This window comes from Xenopus laevis, chromosome 7S (genome assembly GCF_017654675.1).
Source record: "Xenopus laevis strain J_2021 chromosome 7S, Xenopus_laevis_v10.1, whole genome shotgun sequence".
Classification (NCBI taxonomy): domain Eukaryota; kingdom Metazoa; phylum Chordata; class Amphibia; order Anura; family Pipidae; genus Xenopus; species Xenopus laevis.
Genome location: NC_054384.1, coordinates 42969564 through 42991787, shown reverse-complemented (window position 1 = coordinate 42991787; position 22224 = coordinate 42969564). Strand labels below are relative to the sequence as shown.

At 39.4% G+C, this 22224-nt stretch overlaps 1 protein-coding gene across 1 annotated transcript; it reads left to right on the top strand.

Moving 5' to 3' along the window:
* The first annotated feature begins 8489 nt into the window (after positions 1–8489).
* lrit2.S (leucine-rich repeat, Ig-like and transmembrane domains 2 S homeolog) lies at positions 8490–20070 on the top strand. Its single transcript, NM_001094334.1, is given in 3 exon segments — positions 8490–8603; positions 13516–14297; positions 17877–20070. Coding segments are annotated over 2 exon segments (1437 nt in total). The 5' UTR covers positions 8490–8603; positions 13516–13684; the 3' UTR covers positions 18701–20070.
* The last annotated feature ends 2154 nt before the right edge of the window (positions 20071–22224 follow it).

The window sequence follows — 22224 nt, the reverse complement described above, 5'->3', positions numbered from 1 at the left end:
TCTGAACCTTTAGGCTGGTTCAATAAGTTCAGCATATAAAATATGGCATTTGAAGTCATATTCAAGTTAAGGGTTTAGTTCTGCCTTAAGGAACAATCGTGAAATGCACAGAAATCAAATCAATAAACTATATACAGTATGGTGCAATTGTCATAAATGATAGATTAATTCTGTTTAAGCTGCTTTTAAAACTGTATTCTGGTTAATGTCCACAAGATGGATCCAATGATCACTAAATTACTCTGCTGTGTACAAAAACACACACACACACACAGCTGCAGAAGGTCAAGTAATTGATCAAAGGTTCACTCTTAAAGAAATATTAACACAAAAATATGCAAAAAGTTTTAAAATAAATTTAAAATATTTTTAAAACTGTACAAAATCTCAAATACATTATATTTAGATACTTTCATAACTCGGGACGGCTTTATCAAGGTTAAATTAAAATTCGAATTTTTAAATTCGAATTTTGAGTTTATATTAGTGTAATTCAACTAGGGAATAGTCAAAATGCGATTCGAGTTTAAAAAAAATTGGAATTTGAAATTTATCATGTGCAGTCCCTTTAAGAATTCGAATTAGACTGCCATCTACCTACCGAATTGATGTTTTAGCCTATGGGGACTTTTGAAAATCCAATTTTTAGAAAAAAATAAAAAATTCGTGAAAAAACTCAAATTGAATTCGATTTGAGTTTGCAGGACAATCCTATTCACTCGAATTTAAAAAAATAAAATTTTTTATTACATTTCGATTGGTCCTAATTTTTTCAAATTTCTAGTTTATGGGAGTTAAAGGGAGTTTATGGGAGTTTTTATAAACTTCCATAAACTCTAAATTCGACCCTTAACAAATATGCCCCTTGGTGTGTTGATTCATTTCTGTGATTATTGATTTCCTGATTTCCTGGTTCCCCTTTAAAGGAGAAGGAAAGCTAGTGATGCAGTTTTTACCAATAGATTAGCCACATTAGTGCAAGCTAGAACATTGTATTTAAGGAGGCCATGCACCTAACATTTATGATCTTTGGTCACAGGTAAGATTGTTCATTTTTAATACAAAAATTTAGGGATGAATCATCAGTTATTCAGGTAGTTCTGCCTATAGCTGATGATTCAGCAGTAAACACTGGCCAGAAAGACATTAAAAGCCAACTGTTATCTTTTGCCGATATTGGTCAGCTTGTCTTCAACCATACACACAAATATCTTTGTTTCTTACGATAATATCTGTGTGTGTATGGCCACCTTTATTCTGCAGAATGCTCTACCATATCTGAGTAAACAGCCATAGAAGTAGGGTTGCCAATTTTCCTGGATGTGCTTTCTGGATAGGTGGTGTGCATGTGACATCACGGGACAGAGCATATGCCATTTTGGGGCAGGACGCATGCCACCACTGGAAGGATGTGTGCCATCATGGAGCTTGACTATGACATGGCGAACGGTGATTAGCTAATTGTCGTGTCAATCAAAGAGGAGCCTTGACATATAAAACCGGTCGGATGGCAACCCTACACAGAAGCACATTCTGTTTTCTTAAGATTGCAGCCATTACATCAGTTCTGTATGACATAACTTCCCTGCCTGGCTCTAGCTGTTGGCTCCATTCTGAGGTTACAGGAGGAAGAAAGGAAGGGGAGTGAGGGAGAAGCAGGGCTGGAACTAGGGGTAGGCAAGTGGCTAGGGCGCAAAGCTGAGGGGGGCCAGGCTTACCTTTTCTGCCTCCTACCTCTATTCCGGTCCCAACTCTCCTCACTCTGCCAGCTGTGTAGGACTGTTCGTGCTCACAAGCCTTGTGTTCACCAATTCGCTTGTGCGCGCCCAAGTCAGTTCAGCGCTGCAAATGCCCAGGTTGCCCAGGACACCTGGCTGGTCTGGTCCAGCACTGAGGAGAAGGGAGGGGGAGTGAGCAAGCTGTGTAGGCAAACTGCCCAGGGCAGAGCGTTTGAGCTGTGAGAAGAGAATCTGATGCCAAGCCCATGTGTAAAGAATAAGAGGAAGGAATGGGGTGGATCTTTTCACAAAGGACTCAGAGCAGCAATACTATGAATGTTTATAGTTGTTTTTACCTAGCCTTTTCTGATTAAGTTTACTTCGCTTTAACCTTTCCTTATCCTTTAAAGAAGCAGTATAACACCCCCTTCAGTGTGAGCTTTGTGAATTGGACTTTTTTTCAGTTCAGTTATAACAGTTATATAGTTCACCATAAATACATACTTTTCTTCAATTACTTTCTATTTTATATTTCTGACTGTTAAAATGTAAATTTTTAAAATTTGATTTTTCACTTTCTTGTGTCTTCCTAAAGCAGCTCTGGGAGAGATGTCAACAATAGAACTGAAAAAAAGCATTTGGAAGGTGAACAACCCCTTTAATGAATACAAAACTATAGTTTTAGTGATTTCTTGCTTGGCATAATGCAAAGACTGAAACTGAAATTACTTTCACCTTCCAACTTCCTGTCCATCCAAATAACTTTCCTGTAAAACTGCCCTATTGTTTATTTATATTCTATAGAGACCACCCCACGGTGTGTTGACCGATGATTGTTGTAAGGACCAGCTAAAAAGTGATATAAAGCAGACAAATGGTCTCAGGCTTTCTCCATCCACTTTATTATCTTTGCAATTATAATCTGGAGGATAGTGAAATAGGGGACACATGGAAGTAAGGGCAATATCTAGCACTAGGAGTGGGAAGGTAACAAGTCCTTTAGGTAACAGACATTTCATACAAACATTGAAGAAAGCAGATGATAAGACCAGATTCACTGGGATCCTCTTGTCTGTCTTCATGTGGGAAAAAACAGCTAACAACTGGCATTTCCCTGGTTTTAATCCCAGCAAAGCTTCACAATTTATAGCTGACACTGAGTTAGACTGGGCATTAATAAGTTTATATAATATGCAAGAAGTGTGAAGTCAGTGAACATGTGAATGATTACTTAGAATAACGTTCCTATTACCTGCTGTGTGCAAGCCGTGTAAGGCTTTCTGAAATCAGAACATATCCACATGTCTCATGCTCCACACATGGCACTGCCTTAAAACCAAAAATGAGAGGAATCATGGACGGAGACATTCAAATCACTCCGTAATATCCCTGTGACAAACTAAGCCTCCAGAACTGCTGGTTTAATAGCACAAATATGCCATAATTATTCAGAGCCATATTTTCAAACTTGTTTGTTTCAACCTTGTCCTTGTCATCAGTGAACAATACTGGAATGTGGATTCTGAAACAATTGCTTCTGAGGCAACAGGTATTACATAGGACTTTCATCATTCTAACATACAACTACACAACAGCAAAAACAGGAAATTTCTAAGTGGCCTTTATATAACTTCAATAACTTGAATTTTTCTGGTTAAGTTTTTAAAAGGGAAAAACTAGAATTTTTAAAGGGACAAAAAGCTCGAGATGTACTGTACTATGCTCTGTAGCTGCTAAAAATTCAAATACAAAAATACTCCAGCTAAAACCAGTTGAAATTATGTAGACGTCAATGGCAGATAGCCACAATTGGAACATGTTTTTTACCTTTTATTATTATTATTATTATTATTATTATTAATAAGATGTATTTTTAAGGCGCCAACATATCGCACAGTGCTGTAAAATAAATGTGCTTATACAAAAATCACAGGAATTACATACATATAACATACAGAGTTACATACAGAACAACCAGTACCAGTACAAAAGGTAAGAACGGTCCTGTGCAAAAGAGCTTCCAATTTTGCGGGAGTGGGCAAAATAAAAAACAAGCAGGTGAGAGATGTAGCATTTGTGTGATAACCTGTCTTGATTTGAACCAGGGATTGGTGATCCTGTGCTATCTGGATTACCACTGCTCTATGCGAAAAGACAGCTAAGGCCGGGTTCACTACTATACTTGGTAATTGCTAGTAAGCATGGCTTGGTTCTGGCCACAGGTGATTTGTGTAAGCCATTTGACTGGCTATAAAACCCCCTACTCTATTCTGACTCATTGCCCTGTATAGGTCTATGTCCCAGTATTTTGATCCTTGCCTGTTCCTGACTTTGCTTTCCTGCTGCCTAAACTGTGTTTAACTACTCTTCAGATCCTGATTTGGTGCTGCGCTTCTGATTAGTGTTTGACCTTGGCCTGTGACCTTGACTACACTTCAGCTTCCTGATTTTGGCACTGCATTGTCTGTTTGGTATTGACCTGGCCTGTCCATTAACCACTCTCCTTGTTCCCCATCCTTCCAATTATACTTGATGGTTCCCTTGCCTGCCCAGAGCTTCCCCCTTGGTCTTCTTGCATTAGGTCCTGGCATCATATGAGTAGCAAAGTGCTCCTCCCGAAGCCAAAAGTGACTGCAATAGGCAGAATTGAGGTCCTAGACCGGGACCTTGGGGTTTACACTGGGTTTTGGGATACCATACGCTACAATATGATATTGTCAAGGATTAGGTAGGGGGAGCTGTGGAGACAGAAGGGAAAGGGAGAGTCCTTGAGGCAGGAGCTGTATGTGCCTAGGGAACACTTGAAGGGAAAGCAGGAACAGGTTGTTGAGGGCGAAGAGTCAGTCTGGATCAGGTGCAGAACAGGACGGAGAGGGCGAAGATCAGGACTGGATGGAAGAATAGGGCGACAATGCAACAAGAACAGAATGGATGGGACAGGACGGTGCGGGCGTAGATCAGATAAAACTGGGGATAGAGTGCAGAGGGAGACTGGAGCAGGATAACAAGACAGGAGCAGAAGGAGACTAGAGTGGATAGCAAGAGAGGACTGGCGCAAGAGAGGACTGGAGCAAGATGGCAAGAGAGGACTGGCGCAAGAGAGGACTGGAGCAAGATGGCAAGAGAGGACTGGCGCAAGAGAGGACTGGCGCAAGATGGCAAGAGAGGACTGGCGCAAGAGAGGACTGGAGCAAGATGGCAAGAGAGGACTGGAGCAAGATGGCAAGAGAGGACTGGCGCAAGAGAGGACTGGAGCAAGATGGCAAGAGAGGACTGGCGCAAGAGAGGACTGGAGCAAGATGGCAAGAGAGGACTGGCGCAAGAGAGGACTGGAGCAAGATGGCAAGAGAGGACTGGCGCAAGAGAGGACTGGAGCAAGATGGCAAGAGAGGACTGGCGCAAGAGAGGACTGGAGCAAGATGGCAAGAGAGGACTGGCGCAAGAGAGGACTGGAGCAAGATGGCAAGAGAGGACTGGAGCAAGATGGCAAGAGAGGACTGGCGCAAGAGAGGACTGGAGCAAGATGGCAAGAGAGGACTGGCGCAAGAGAGGACTGGAGCAAGATGGCAAGAGAGGACTGGCGCAAGAGAGGACTGGAGCAAGATGGCAAGAGAGGACTGGCGCAAGAGAGGACTGGAGCAAGATGGCAAGAGAGGACTGGCGGCAAGAGAGGACTGGAGCAAGATGGCAAGAGAGGACTGGCGCAAGAGAGGACTGGAGCAAGATGGCAAGAGAGGACTGGCGCAAGATGGCAAGAGAGGACTGGCGCAAGATGGCAAGAGAGGACTGGCGCAAGATGGCAAGAGAGCCGAGCAAGAGAGGACTGGCGCAAGATGGCAAGAGAGCCGAGCAAGAGAGGACTGGCGCAAGATGGCAAGAGAGCCGAGCAAGAGAGGACTGGCGCAAGATGGCAAGAGAGCCGAGCAAGAGAGGACTGGCGCAAGATGGCAAGAGAGCCGAGCAAGAGAGGACTGGCGCAAGATGGCAAGAGAGCGAGCAAGAGAGGACTGGCGCAAGATGGCAAGAGAGCCGAGCAAGAGAGGACTGGCGCAAGATGGCAAGAGAGCCGAGCAAGAGAGGACTGGCGCAAGATGGCAAGAGAGCCGAGCAAGAGAGGACTGGAGCAAGATGGCAAGAGAGCCGAGCAAGAGAGGACTGGAGCAAGATGGCAAGAGAGCCGAGCAAGAGAGGACTGGAGCAAGATGGCAAGAGAGCCGAGCAAGAGAGGACTGGAGCAAGATGGCAAGAGAGCCGAGCAAGAGAGGACTGGAGCAAGATGGCAAGAGAGCCGAGCAAGAGAGGACTGGAGCAAGATGGCAAGAGAGCCGAGCAAGAGAGGACTGGAGCAAGATGGCAAGAGAGCCGAGCAAGAGAGGACTGGAGCAAGATGGCAAGAGAGCCGAGCAAGAGAGGACTGGAGCAAGATGGCAAGAGAGCCGAGCAAGAGAGGACTGGAGCAAGATGGCAAGAGAGCCGAGCAAGAGAGGACTGGAGCAAGATGGCAAGAGAGCAGAGCAAGAGAGGACTGGAGCAAGATGGCAAGAGAGCAGAGCAAGAGAGGACTGGAGCAAGATGGCAAGAGAGCAGAGCAAGAGAGGACTGGAGCAAGATGGCAAGAGAGCAGAGCAAGAGAGGACTAGAGCAAGATAGCAAGAGAGCAGAGCAAGAGAGGACTGGAGCAAGATAGCAAAGCAAGAGAGGACTGGAGCAAGATAGCAAGAGAGGACTGGAGCAAGATAGCAAGACAGGGACAAGGTACAAGGAAGGGTTAGAAAGCAAGAATCAGAAACAGGCAAGACAAGGTCGGTACAAGGTGGAACAGGAAGCAGAAATCAGGAACAAGCAAGGCAGGGTCAGGTCAAGGTCAAGGCTGGGAAGGTACAAGATAAGGTAAAGCAAGACAAGGACAGGCAGACAAGGCAAGGCGGAATAATAAGGGAAAAGGGGCAAGAGCTAGCACTACCTAGTTAGGGGCGCTGCCGCAGTACTAGGAAAACCATGCAATGCTCTGGCAAGGAGTGGTCTAAGTGCTGCCCTTAAATAGGGAAGAGTCAGCCCTGATTGGCTGATTAAACTAGGCAGCAGCTGGGTTAGGGCTGTAGATGCCAAACAGGCTGCAGCTGAGCTGGGGCTGGAGAGGCCAATCAGGCGGCAGCTGGGCTGGGACTGCAGAGGCCAGGTTACACATAGCGAGCAACCCTACAGGCTACTCACCTGGCCAAATGGTTAAGGTATTGAGCCAGAAACCCAGCAATACCTGACAGATATTGCATTTGGTAGCTAAACAGAGTGAGGGTAGGCTTCTCTAAATAAGTGTTTTTTAAGAGATCTTTTGAAAGTAGAAAGGTTGGAATAAAGTCGTACAGACTGTAGCAGAGAATTCCAGAGGAGTGGTGCAGGCCTTGCAAGGTCTTGAATGCAGGCAGAAAAAAGTTTTTTCCTCTAAAAATTCAAGGTTTTCCCCTTTAGAAACTCGACCAGAAAAATTTGAGGTTTAATAAATAGGTCCCTAAATGATAAGCAAAGTGTAAAATGTCAGTAGAAATTACAGCCAGGTTCAATTACACAGATAGGTGCCATAATATACTATACTACATATTATATGGCTAGCATGTGTATTTTTCTATTTGCAAAAATGACTGTAAAACTTTAGAGGGTTCCTTTAATAATTGGAATTTAAATAGTGAGAATAGTGGTCAATAATTTGAAATAAGTATCAGGGTTGATGGCTTTCTGGATGGTCTGGACATACTGTCAAGGCCAATGATTGCCAAGTTGGGGTTAATAAAGAACTAAAGAGGAAACGTTTGCTGGGGAGAAATGCAAGACTAGTGCTGGCAAGATAGACATACAGTAACCCTATATTTTATACAGGCTGGTAACAGGCAAGGTTGGCTCTGATTGCAGATGGGACAGGCAAGGTGCACAGATGGTCCTTGAAACAGGCAAATAAAGGCAGGTCAAAGACAAGGCAATACAAGTGTTATGCATAGATCACATAAAAGTAGTGATGGGGGAATTTGACCTGTTTTGCTTCAATGAAAATTCACAAAACAGCGACATTGAAGTCTATGGATGACAATTTTTTTTGACACGTTACAATTTTTTTACATTTGCGACAATTTTCTTCACCCATTGGAGTCTATGGGCGTCTATGGGTGAAACCTGATGATAAATTTCACTCATCAGTGGGTATAAGTTGATGCAAAATTTAACATACAGAGTCAGGAAATAATTCAAAAGTCACAAAACAGGAATCCATTAGCAACAGCTCAGACAGGAACAAGGTAAGAGCAATCCAGCCATAGGCAATCCAATCAGGCCATATGCATTAGCAAGAATAGGTTTTAAATACACACATTTTCATGCCAAAAGTGGCACTGACTACTCCACGGTATGGTGATTACATTCATTTTCGGTGCTCACTCAAAGGCATCAATGCTTGTGCAAGAGCTGCAGCCTCACAATTCCCAGGTGAAAAAAAATATATAAAAAAAATGATCAATGATGAAAGAGGGGCATTAGCTTAGCTTACAGAACATATGGACTATACCTATAAATACCATTAGCAGAATGAAAGAAGGAAGCTAATATAATTTATCCATTGCAGAATATGGTAGCCAGGGTGTGTGAAAGAGAAACAGCCTTGCATCCTAGTCTTACCATCTTCAACAACCTCTTGTTCTGTTTTAAGACAGATTACTGCTAATAGGATTTACTCTGGAAGCAGTTTGCATGTCTTGCAGAATAAGGGCACATTGTTTACCAAAGGGAGAATATGGAGGTGTTTTGTTCTATTTTTTTGATCCTTCTCTTTGTCAGGCTTTGCCTGGGGTCTTTGCCTTGTGTAACTGGGTGCTCATGTGCAAATGATACATTTGGAAGGTAAGTACTGTCTGTGGATTGAGTAGCTAGACCTATATTTTGCCATGCTATATATATATATATATATATATATATATATATATATATATATATATATATATATATATATATATATATATATATATAGCTTTTTGATCTGGTGTTTTTCCTCTAATTTCTCTTTAATAATTGCTTTAGTCTCTGATACTCATCATACATTTTGTATTTCTTTTCACTGTAGTTTGTGAAAATATAAGGGATTATATTAATTTGAATGGTACAAAGGATATGACTGATTAAATACAATTGTATTACTGCTCCTTTATTTTGTATATTAAAATGTTGCCATTTCTACATAAACATATTGTACAATATATTTTAGAAGAATGAAATATCCACCTAGCTTTAAAACTGTTGCTTATAGTCAATAATTCTAACAGCACTGGTTTAAGTTATGTTTGAAATGTCTTTGCAGCAATGCTAATTTTTCTGTTGTTATATTCACTGTATTCTCCATTTAGTAGAAGCAATAAAACCATTAATATTTATAATTTACCCTCCTCCCCCGAACGCAGTTTTCAGCCCAGATTTGCATCGACGCAAGCGTCAGATGGTCCCCAAGGCATTGGGGGCCCTGGTGCAATTGTGCTCCCAGTAGTTCTGCCCCTGGAAGTAACTCTAAATAGCACAATGAAAAAAAAAACAGTGAATAACATTAGTGATTGTGTCCTTTAACTACTGAACATAAAAAATAACAGTAAATGATAATCTAAACACCATAGTATCAGACACTGTTATATGATGCATAGGTTCAAGAGGAAACAATGACAGTAAAAATAACCGACCCTTATATACTGTATTAGCTACTAAATTCTGTTCATATAAACAGTCAAGCTAAATGAGTTGAAATTAGTGCTGTTGAAGGTCCTTCAGTAGCAACAAGGGTGGAAAAGAATAAGAAACATATCACTCACTCCTAAACTGTAAAACAAAAATCCCAAATTAAGATAAAATATTAAGTGTCAATAATAATTAATCTTTGTAACATTAAACCTTTCTGCCATTTCTTATGTTTAAGGGTAATACAACTACTAAATAAATATTATTTATTTGTGACCTGTACATGTAAAATCCTCTACTTTTATGAAGAAATCCTGCTTTCCTTGCAGTATGTTTATTATCAGTGCTGCTGTGTTCTGCTTTTTTTGTGTGTTGTCTCAGCAAACCCTACCTCATGTTTAATGAAACCATAAGGGTAATGCCACACACAAAACCTGCGCTATCCATGGGCAACAAATCTCCAAAAATATCTTTGTACTGATGTCAGTGGGAACCTCCTTTGCTAAAACACATGAGCTTTTGAAAATTGTTATCTCCTGGCTAGAAGTTCTGTATTTTTTACTGTATTTTTTGTACTAAAGGTACTGTATCAATCCAGAGGTCCAAAAGCCCTAACTTCAATGATCAATGCCTCAATGTTATCCATAGTAGTTCCCCTTTTCTGATTTTTATAGGCCATATTTTCAGTAACCGTTTCACGCATGCTCACTGTGTTCTGTGCTCTGGTTAAAAAACTTGGGTGATAATGAAATAGTGATGCAAACTTCACTGCTCTAATAGCCTAATAATATTCAGCAGGCAGTGCTTACTGTTTAAATTAAATCATCAAAGCACAAGCAAAAAAGTGACTTTACATCTGTTGTTGAATCCAAAGCTACAGTGAAGATTATTAGTCAATTCTGATGCAGAATGCACTGCATTCTATGCTGCCATGTAAAGTGAATATAAATGATTAAATGGGTGCTTAACTTTTAAGTTGAAGGGGTGCTTCACTTTTAAGTTACCTTTTAGTAACTGCTTTTTATGACTGTTTCCAGCTTTCATATGCAGATCACTGACCCCCTACTTACCCCCCTACAAATATATAGTTTGTATTACTTGTTTTTCTATTCAGGGCCTCTCCTATTCATATTCCAGTCTATCATAGCAATGCATGGTTGCTAGGGTAATTTGAACCCTAGCAAACAGATTACTGATGTAGCACACTGGAGAGCTGTTAAATAAAAAGTTAAATAACTTAAATAATAATAAAAGATGAAAACCCATTCCAAATTGTCTCAGAATATCAATATCCACATCATACTGTAAAAGTTAATTCAAAGGTGAACAACCCCTTAATCAGGCTTTTATGTTGAAAAGACAGAAAGGGAGTATTTCTGGCAAATATTTTAAAGGTTTGTGGTGGCCTTGGGTTAGACACCCAATACATAAGATGTAGCATTTACAGCCTAATAATGTTGTTCTTTATTAGATTATATATATATTCATGCATTTATTTTTTTCTTCTGGGACAAAAAGGTTAAAACTACCCCTCACTCCAAAAGGATAATCAGAACATGCCCTGTATTGTATCAACATGTACAATAAGTATTAATATAACTAGCCTTGTGTTTTTTCACTTTCTAAAAATACTTCCAACCTTGAAACAAATGTACAGTATCTGCCAGTACAACCAATTCAGAATGATAATTCACAGATTTACAACTATCTAAAATTTCAGCTTTGGTCTGTGAACCAAAGAGAACACTCACTGTGGCCAAATGTTGAACTGAAGGACATATTTCCATTCCAAACAGTAAAACAGATTCAGTCTTTAGCTGTCCAGAACCCTGGAATATTCCATTCAAAATGGATAATATAAATCAAACATAATTGCAACTTGGCGCTTTTCCAATTGGGCCCAGTTTTCCTCACTTATAGGGGCAGATTTATCAAGGGTCGAATTTCAAAGTGGAAATACTTTGAAATTCGACCAGCCAATAGAATCCTCCGACATTCGAAGTCAGAGGATTTTATTCATCATACGATCGTATTCCGATCGTAGTACGAACGTACGATCACACTATGACCTTACTTCGAATCGTACGATTCGAACGATTTCATAGATTTTCCTTCGAAACCCAAAAACTTAGAAATATGCTCTGGCAGGTCCAAATAGGCTAACATAGGCTTCAGCAGGTTTAAGTTGGCGAAGTACTGAAGTCGAAGTTTTTTTAAAGAGACAGTACTTCGATTATCGAATGGTCGAATATTCAAACGATTTTTACTTTGAATCGAAGTCAAAGTAAATTCAAAGTCGTAGTATCCTATTCGATGGTCAAAGTATTCAAAAAATTACTTCGAATTTAAAATTTTTTTACTTTAAAAATTCCCTCTTTCCCTTGATGAACTCCATGTCAGTAAAGTTCCCATCAGAAGGACCCTTTCAAATCTTTTATGATCCTTCTGCTTCTGATTTTTGTAAAGTTTTATTTTTATATGGGGAAAGCATTAGGCCTTCCCATAACTTTTCCTAAGGGCAGTATTTTTTTTACATGGGACCTTTTTGTCTTCCAGAACATTACCTCTTAACTTGTAGTCTTCTATATTTTATCTCCTGGTTAAGTTAAGGCACTGGTGTGCAATTTTTGCTATACCATGTCTACCTATGCTTTATTTGCCATCCTGTATTACTGCCACGGCATTTGGTGATTGCTTGCCCCCCCATCCATGTGTCCTCCCAGTCTGCCCAAAAAGCTTCTGGTGTTAGTGGTTTATGCTGCCCCTAAACTCGTTATTTTTATGGTTTTCGTTTTTTCCTATGAAGGGTATATATGTTTCTTTCAAAGAAGGAAATGTTAATGTCCAGCTGTCTGCCTCAACAGTCAAAGTAAGGTTGAGGTGTTTAAAAAAAGTTTGTGCTATAAGTCTTTCAATTGGACATGTGCTTCAGACTAGGGCCTTTCCAGGGGGCACTAATATCTACCTGTTCAGACACCAGCTAAGTGTGATCAAAGGGCTGGTCTAGCTGTGCAGCTTTCAGTTGAGTTGAATCAGGGGATTCTTCTGGCTGTGCAGTTGCCAACAATAAGAAATGGATGCAGTTCTACTTTTTCTCTAACTCAGCAGCCTAAAATGTTGTTCCTGAAACTTAAAGCAAGCATTGCAGTAAAGTAAGGCCTGTCTTTCTGGGGTATAAACCTGGTATCCTGCAATATAATTAATTTTCAGGAGCCTGATTACAGTCTGGTGTATTATACAGCAGATAAGGTTTTTCCATACTGATCTACTGTGGTTCTGATCTCTACCTAATTGTTCAACCAGTAGCCCTAATGGATATAGGTAACTCAGCATCATATTAATTTACCCTGATGCAGTGAGTGAGCAAAGTGCAACTTTGAGCACAATCTGCATATTTCCCCACAATGCACCATTTTACTCACAATACCACCATCATTTTGGGAATAATGCAGGCATTGAATCCCCTGAGAGGTTTCAGGAATCCTTTTTCTGTTCTTTGGGGATCAGTTTTCAGAAGACATCTGTTTCTACTTTCAGTAGGGTTTTATGGCAGGTGTCTCATGTGTACCTCATAGTACTTTATATACCCTGTGCTTTCTGCAATATGGTAGACAGGTCTCATACCTTGAAAAGTTTGATGGATAGTGTGCAACATGTGTCATGCTCTTATTGTTAACTTAAGAAAAAGGTATGACACAATCTTCCCTTATCCTGCAGAATGTCCAAAGTGCAAACAAATTGCAATGCCCTGATAATTTCTGTTGTACCAGCAGATAGAGAATGTTACTATATTTGCTTTGTTGTTTTTTTGTTGTTTTTTTGAGTAGGTGAAATCTATTGCAGTTATAAAGATTGGACCACAATGAAAAGATACATTTAATCATGCATTAAATTCCTTATGTAAGAAACAATGACCTTAGCAGACCTTTATTTTATCACATACCACATACTATTATCGTCGTCATTAACATACTGGTTCAGCAACAGCTTATGTGGTTCAAAAAGAGATGAGCTGCTTTACACTACACATTCCTAATATAATCTATACAACTTGCTTAACTGTAATATGTAATAATTTACCTTCTTTTTTCAGAAGCTTACTGTGCATGTCCTCTTCTCTCAAAAAAATACCTGATGACATTCCTCCAGACATTCGCAAAATTAGAATAGAAAATTGCCACCTCACTGAATTATCTAGAGGATCGTTTGGCAGTGTTCACAAATTGCAATATCTATGGCTAAATTTTAACAACATTACAGTAATGCAGATAAAAAGCTTGGAAGATGTGAAAAGTCTAACAGAGTTGAGACTTCAAGGAAACAAGCTGAGATCAATACCATGGACAGCATTTCAAGACACCCCTTATTTGAAAATCTTAGATCTGAAACATAACAGATTAGATGTCCTTCCGGAGCATGCATTAAAATTTCTGGCTAACCTAACCTACTTAGATTTATCCTTCAATCAGCTTACTGTCATCTCTAAAGATGTATTTGCAAACTGGCCTCTGTATCAAAAAGCACACGACTCAGACCGAAGAGAGGATGTACTTTCAAATGCAGTTCTGGCATTGCATGAAAATCCTTGGATGTGTGACTGTAGACTGAAAGGGTTTGTGCATTTTGTAAAGACAGTTAGCCCCCCAATTATACTGATGAATTCATATTTGTCCTGCATTAGCCCTAATTCTAAAGAAGGAAAGTTCTTTCATGAAGTAGACCTAAGTAGCTGCTTGAAGCCACTCGTTTCCACCCAACTTTCTAACTTTACTGTACAAGTAGGCCAGAATGCTACTTTGAGTTGTTTTGTGAAAGCAAGCCCAGTGCCTTCAATATGGTGGACTTATGGACTAAAGGTTATTAAAGCGTTCAATGGTGAGTTCATGTTTCTTGATTGTTCATGTTTTTTTGTGTTTCATTTCACTACAAAATACTTATTAGTTGCAGCTATAAATTTACCTGATTTATAGTAGTATTTTTATTTAGTACTGCTTATTGTTGCTACTGAGGATAATTTACTCATTTTAATGTAATCTTACTGTGATTATGTTTAGAGCAGGGATGCAAAAACAATTATACATGCCATACCATGCTATAAATGATGAATCAGTACATTGTTATTTAGAGGCTTGACAGCGTTACAAGCTGAGTACTACAAATACTGCATGTGTTTTTTTACCCACAAAACAAAAGAGACAGTATTTATAGGCCTATTTCTGGACCTATTTAGAGTGGCCTTTTTGGTTAAGAAATACAAGGCAGCACTCTTAGATGCCCTACTGAAACCACAAAACTAATCCTAATCCTGCTCTTTGCAATTTATGAAAAGTACGTATTTATGAAAAGAACTTCCCACGCCAGTCAGTTGAACTGAAGAAGCTGCTCGGATGAGTAGTGAAACGTCTTCATTGATTACTCAGCAAGTCCAGTTGTTTTTAGATTGACCTATACTAGATGTATTTTAGAATGTGAGCAAATGCGTGTGGCCAAAAGGTCTTTCAAATGCAGCACATTAAGGGTGTTTTTTTTCTATAACACAATAAATGCCATCAAAATTGTATGTATTTGTAATGGGGTTACCCACGACTGGTAGACTCCAACCACAGGACAGGGTTGGGTAGGCCTATAAGAAGCAGTTCTGTACAGATTCAGGCAGCACACACTTCTCTGCACTCTAGACTTCTCTGCACCTCCCCACTGACCTTCCACAGTTGCAATTACTCAGTCAGGGAAAGGCAAAGTCCCTCTGATTGGCCAGCAGACGGGTTGGGAGGTGTCAAAGAGTTCCCGTACTGTTTCACGAAGCTCCTAGAAGAGGTAGGGGGAGGTAGGGGTGTCTGTGTTTGTGTCTCTGTGTTTGTGTGTGTGTGTCTCTGTGCATGTGTTTGTGTCTGTGTGTGTGTGTATCTCTGTTTGTGTGTTTGTGTGTGTGTCTCTGTGTTTGTGTGTCTCTTTGTGTGTGTGTGTTTGTGTCTCTGTGTGTGTGTGTGTCTAAGTGTGTGTGTGTGTTTGTGGGTGTGTGTCTCTGTGTGTGTCTCTGTGTTTGTGTCTCTGTGTATGTGTCTGTGTTTTTTGTGTGTGTCTGTGTGTATCTCTGTTTGTCTGTCTCTCTGTGTGTGTGTTTGTGTGTGTCTCTGTGTTTGTGTCTCTGTGTGTGTGTCTGTGTTTTTGTGTGTGTGTGTGTGTTTGTGTCTCTCTGTGTGTCTCTGTGTTTGTGTGTGTGTGTGTGTGCGTATGTGTGTGTGTGTGTCTGTGTTTTTGTGTGTGTGTGTCTGTGTGTGTCTGTGTATGTGTGTGTGTGTGTGTCTCTGTGTTTGTGTATCTGTCTCTGTGTGTGTTTGCCCAGGTTGCTTTTTGTTCCCAGTCCGGCTCTGAACCAAGGCATACTTTATTAAATAGATTCTCACAGGAACAACAATGTATAGAACTGAAGCACTGGTAGCAATTCTCCAAATAATCAGTAAATATAAAGCAGAAAACTTCTCTAGTGGATCCTCTCACATCCTCACATACACACTGCTCTCCTGAAGCATCCAGTGTTACTGTCATGTGGAGAGGCACAAGCAGAGTGTTGTTAGCCATTAATTAATGACTGCCTCCCCATATAACACTATTTCCCCTCTTATCTGCACTTCTGAATATTCTAATCCCTATTTGGTGCACAATTACCAACCTCAAATACTCACCCCTCGTTGGGTTCACAGTCTGTCCTGCTAACTATTAATGCTACATGCCACCTCCAAGATGGTGCTGGATTCCTACTCCCCAAATGTAAGCAATTTAGCTATTAACCAATAGCACTTTTGCCAAAAAAATTTTTTTGTCTATTGTTTTTTTTATTAATAATATTTCTGAGCTGAACAGGGCAAAGAAAAACCAAAACCAAAAATAGTTTCAGATTCCAAGGGGCAAATTCACTAAAGGACGAATCGCCTAACGCTAGCGTTAATTCACTAGCGTATTGCATTTTCATTAATTCAATAGACGCCTGGCGAATTTGCGCAGCGGACGTAACTACGCAAATTCACTGACGCACTCATTTTTCTGAACGCTACCTTTTACGCCAGACTTCCTTCGCCACCTCAGACCAGGCGAAGTGCAATAGAGCAGATAGGGATTGCTTCAAAAAAAGTTAAAAAATTTTCTAAGTCCCAAAAAACGCTGGCGTTGTTTCTTTTTTTATGGGTGATAGGCTGAAAAAGATTTTTGAAAATGTTTTTGGGGCTACCCTCCTTCCCCCCTACATTTCCTAACTTATGGCACCTTAACTATGTGTAAAAAGCTTTGTAAAACAAATGGTGAATTTATCAAGGTGTTTGTAATTTTCTGCCATGAGAACTCCAGATTTGACACCATTATTTTGCATTCCTTCTGGAGGAAGTCATTCTAAGCAAAAACACTTTAAAAAGTGAAAGAAATTAGTTTTTTTTAAGATGCGGTGCCTGCCGATGTGTGCTGTATTATCCTGCTGTTTTTTACACAGCATAATTAATATGCCCCTATTACAGATGGGCGAATTTGACCCGTTTCGTCAAAAATTTGCTGCCGGCGAAATGTCGCCGACGACCATTAAAGTCTATTGGCGTCAAAAAAATGTTGTCGCGCGAAATTATTTTTGACACACGTCTTTTTTTGACACACAACACCATACAAGTCTATGGGCGTCATTTTTTCAGCGAAACAAGGCAAAAAAATGTGCCCATCCCATGCCCCTATATCTACAACGGCTTTTATTTCACTTATTAAAGGGGTAGTTTGTCTTAGCTTTGATTATGCCATCTCTTAAAGTACCCCTTTAGCATACAAGCACGTCTCTACATCAAATTTTATAATGTTATACATTAAATATTTTGCAAAATTAGTCTTTTACACCTTAAAAAACTGTTTACTGTCATACTTGTTTTGAAAATACCCACAGCGATGACTCTTACAGGACTTGCTTAAAAATAAAATAAATCCTTTTATTGTGCAAAATTTACTTTTTGGTCACATAGTCAGACCTTTAACAAGATGCCTCAAAATGTACAAACGACTATCTAAATAACCAGTGCAAATGTTGGTGCCAATTACATCGGCATGATGTCACCACCCCCTACTGATGCATAATAATGAACCCTGACAATGCCTATTGTGTGTATAGAAAAGACTACTGTGAAATGATCAATTCAGACCAATCCATGTTGCAAATTAAAAGACACAAAGTAACAAAGGTCTGAATATGTGTCTGAAATATACATTTTTCACAATAAAATGATACATTTTTTATTTTTAAGCATGTCCTGTGAGTGCTATATCATTGCTGTGGATGTGCTTGCTGAACTACCACCGGGCACCCAGGCAGTTGGTGGATATTTTTTTTTATGTGCCCTCCATTATTATGGTGCTTTAAAAATATGATATGCTGACATTATTACATGTTATTTGACCTCTCATTGTTGTCTTATCTCTCTACAGTATCAACAACAGCTATCAATGAGGAAATGATCAAGTCAGAACTAATAATCCCAGTTGTACATGTTACAGATGCAGGGGTATACAAATGCATTGGCACAAACTTCTTGGGCAATTCTTCCGCATCAATACTTCTAAATGTACATTCTAATAAAGTGGGGAAAGTTCCCCCGTCACTTTCCAATTCTCTGCCACCACTATCATCATCATCTCAAGATAATGTCTTCATAGATTTGAGGATTTCCAAGCAAACAGCATATGGTATTTCATTAGAATGGTTTGCCGTAACAGATAATCCAGGAGAAACATGGTACACAATTTATTTTGGCAAATGTGAGGATACCCAGAAGGAAGTAATTAATATTGGTCCTGGTATATACTCATACTCAGTAAATGATTTGCTACCAATTACAAAATATGAAGTGTGTGTCACCTTAAAAAGCCAGCTACCCAAGAAAGGACAATGCATTGTTTTCATGACCGGTAGTGATATAAGTGAGCTGGAACAAAGAGAGAAACTCATCCATATTATTGTAATTGTCTGTGCCATGGTATTAGCAGTACCTGCAGGGATGTATGCATGTACCACAGAAACAAGGTTTAACTGCCTAGATAAATGTTTGGGCCTTTGTAGAAGAAAGCATAAAGCGCAAAAAAACTTAAAGAAGGACAATACCAAAGAGAGTACATTTGACAGCTTGCAGGCAAGCAGTGAAGATGGTTTATGCCAACGTGAAGGCAATGAAGAGAATCGTAGAAGAAGGTGTTCAGAAGAAAAGCTCAATAAACCAAAACCTGAAAACAGAAACCCTGCTGACTTATATTAATTTTGGTAATGTTATTGATCTATGATTAATTGATTGGATCTGGATTTGTAAATGTACTCAAAAACAAGGTGTATATAAGACAAATTTACTCATAATGTGTTGCTATTTAAATGTGTTTTTGTCTTTTTCTTAAATTGTGCATGTTGTAATCTTTTCATGGCTGAATGTTGATTTAGCTCTGTGATCATTCTTTTTTCTGGAAATCCTGGAAAATATAAGTTCAAAATCAGTGCTCACACTACAGTGAAACACATCTAAAGTGATCTTTACATCTGCTATCTCAAATTTCTATATTTTAATGTGTCACATGCTGTATAGCAATAGCAGTGACATCAAGGGAAAATACACCTCATACAAACATTGCATTTATATGTTCGGTAATCACTGACAAAGAGAAAAGGCTACAATTGCACCTTAGCATAGTAATAGCATGGGTTACATAGACACCTGTTTGTGTATATTGCAGTATAACAAGATCATGGCAAAGAGATAATCATTTTATCATAGTGCATATCATGATATACTCCGTTTTTCTGGACCACCATGATTACAAAACATAAACATTTTCTTTGTCTCTGAAAAAAACTGCTCAGTCTGATGTGTAGATCTATACTTTCTGATAGCAATTGTGCTGCATTAAAGACATGACTTCTGTACTATCTCCATTTGAACATACTTGTTCCCTGGGGTGGCTGCCTTGGTCAGGGTTATTTTCTTTTAAAAATCTTATTTTTCCCAAATAAGGCTTTGGATAATCCAAAGGGTAACATTTTATAGGAAATGTAGTGGTTATTGTGTAGTTATTTACACAAATACATGTGAACTTCTTAAATAGTTTTGAACATCAAATCTTTTCCTAATTGATGCAATACAAAAATCAATGTAATAGCAACTTCTTAATGCTTTCCAACCAGAACTCCACTAGTGTGAATAGGCCACCCGCCATGCCATTTACCAGGTGCAGCCATTTTCTGATATGCAAGTGAGAATGCCACTAACTATGCACTGCTAACTTGGGACCAGTACTCAAGAAGGTACTGAATCATACCCTACAAGCAGGGCAATATAAGTAAGTCCCTTGCCACCTGACAAGTATTCCCACTGCTTTGACTAAACCACCAAACTTTAACTTAAATAGGGTGGGAAACAAAAACAAAATGTAATTATGGTTAATAAAAGTTATGTTTTGTATTGAGAAGTATTGAATTAATAAGTATTAAATTTTTGGCAAGCCACAGGAGCACAGTAGAAACTTGAGTTCATCTGTTTTGCATGATCATCATTCTGTCAAGCTTTTTTAAAATTATTTTTATCATAAATGTAAATATTTTGTTACAAAGAAATAAATAGCAATAATGTGTCCTAACTAATGTATGTTATTATTTTTGCATTATTTCAATTCTGTTTTTATATGTATACAGAAATAGGACAGCACTCATAGGTCTTTGTTTTTGAAAATAAAATCTGATATATATTTAAATATAAATATTATAAATATTTATATAAAATAAAATCTGATATATATATATATATATTATATACATATATATATTTCTTTTTTCGGGAACTTTGTGACTTTCGGGCGCATGTGCAGTAGATCCTTACCAGTAAATCCATCTACTGCGCTTGCGCCACCAAATGCTGGTGAATACAGGAAGAAGAGCGCATGGGTGAATATGGCTGCCATGAATGTAACAGGAGAGGAACTGCACGGAGGGTTCAGTAATAAGTTAGGGACATTGGCTCGGGGGGGGGAAGTAGGGAGGGGGGAGGAGGGAGGGGGGCAACACAGGGGAGGGGGAGGGATTTTAGCGCCGAAGGGGTTGAATTCTCCTTTAACTGGCCCACTGGCTGCAGAGGTCTTGCTCTTTTCAAAAATGCTTTAGTCCCTCTTAGGCAGTTGGTCCATTACTCAGTCTCCCAGAGACTTGTCTCAAGAGTGTATCCCAAACAGACTTCCATTAGTTACCTCACACACACTCTAACTTCTTGCTTCCTACCTTTGACAGAGAGCTTCCTTCCTCCCAGGTGGTAACATCACTCCCACACCTGCAGTGCTAATTAAATGCAGATTGTTCACAGCATCTGTAATTCTCTTTACATTCTGCATCTCATAGAGATTTCTGGGAGATGTGTGATGATGTGGTGGGATATCATGTGAATGAAATAACACTTTTTATCTATATCCATGTGAAATTAGAGCAATAGGGTAAAAGTTTTAAACCATTATTTCTATGGTTACAATGGCTACCATTGTTAGTATTGTTTACAATAGAATTTTTTCCATAATTACCAGGGCTACCACTGCAAGCATGGTTACTATTGTTCCCATGGTTAATATTGCTGCCATGGTTACCATTGATACTAACGTGTATACTGTTTCCATGGTTACCATTGCTACCATTGTTTCCATGGTTACCATTGCTACCATTGTTTCCATGGTTACCATTGCTACTGTAACTACCATTGTTTTCATGGTAACCATGTAAGAAAGTTGATGGCGAGGACTTGCAAGGTAATATTACATGTGCCATGAGCAGCGTTAAGAAGACAGTGGGAGATTAGGGAAATTAATGCATGGCTGGGAGATTGGTGTAGGGAGGAGGGTTTTGGGTTGGGTTTTGGAGAAATGGGTTGATAGCTCAATCAGCTACAGGCTCTTTGCCAGGAATGGGCTGTATTTCAATGATGATGGGAGAGCTGGAGGTAATGGAGGGAAAATATGATGTGATTGGTGTGGCCGAAACATGGCTGAATGAGTCACATAACTGTGCAGTTAATATCAGTGACTACACTTTGATATGGAGGGACAAAGGCAATAGGGAAGGAGGAGGGGTATGTCTGTTTGCTAGGTAGGATTTAAAAGCTAATTATAAAGGAGGAGGTGATGTTAGAAAATGAGGGGGCTAAAGTCGTATGGGTGGAGATCTTCATTAATTGTAAAGAGTCCAGCAAATTAAATGTAGGAGTATACTATAGAACCCCTAATGTAAGTGAGGAGGAGGCTAAGCTCCTGATGCAAATATAAAAAGGCTACTAGTTTAGGTAAAGTAATGATAATGTGGTATTTTAATTACCCAGATATTGACTGGAGTAACAGTACTGCCAGGACAGTTAATTGGAACAAGTTAATAAACTTGCTGCATGACAATTTTATGGCACAAGTTGCTGAGGAACTAATCATAACAAATGCTATACCAGATCTAGTAATCTCAAATGACCCAGAACGTATAGCAAATGTGCAAGTGATTGAACCACTGGGTAATAGTGACCATAATGTGATCTCATTTAATTTCTGCTGCAAGAAACAAATATACACTGGGGCAACAAAAACCCTGAATTTCAGAAAAGCTAATTCTAGTGCCTTGAGGGCTGCCCTTCAGAGCATAGATTGGGGAATTCTGATTTCTGCTAAAAACATAGAACAGAAAAGGTTGTCATTTAAACTGATATTAAATCATTACTGTTCTCAATTTATTCCCTTAAATAAATAAAAATAAATAATACATTTAGAAGTTAAGAAG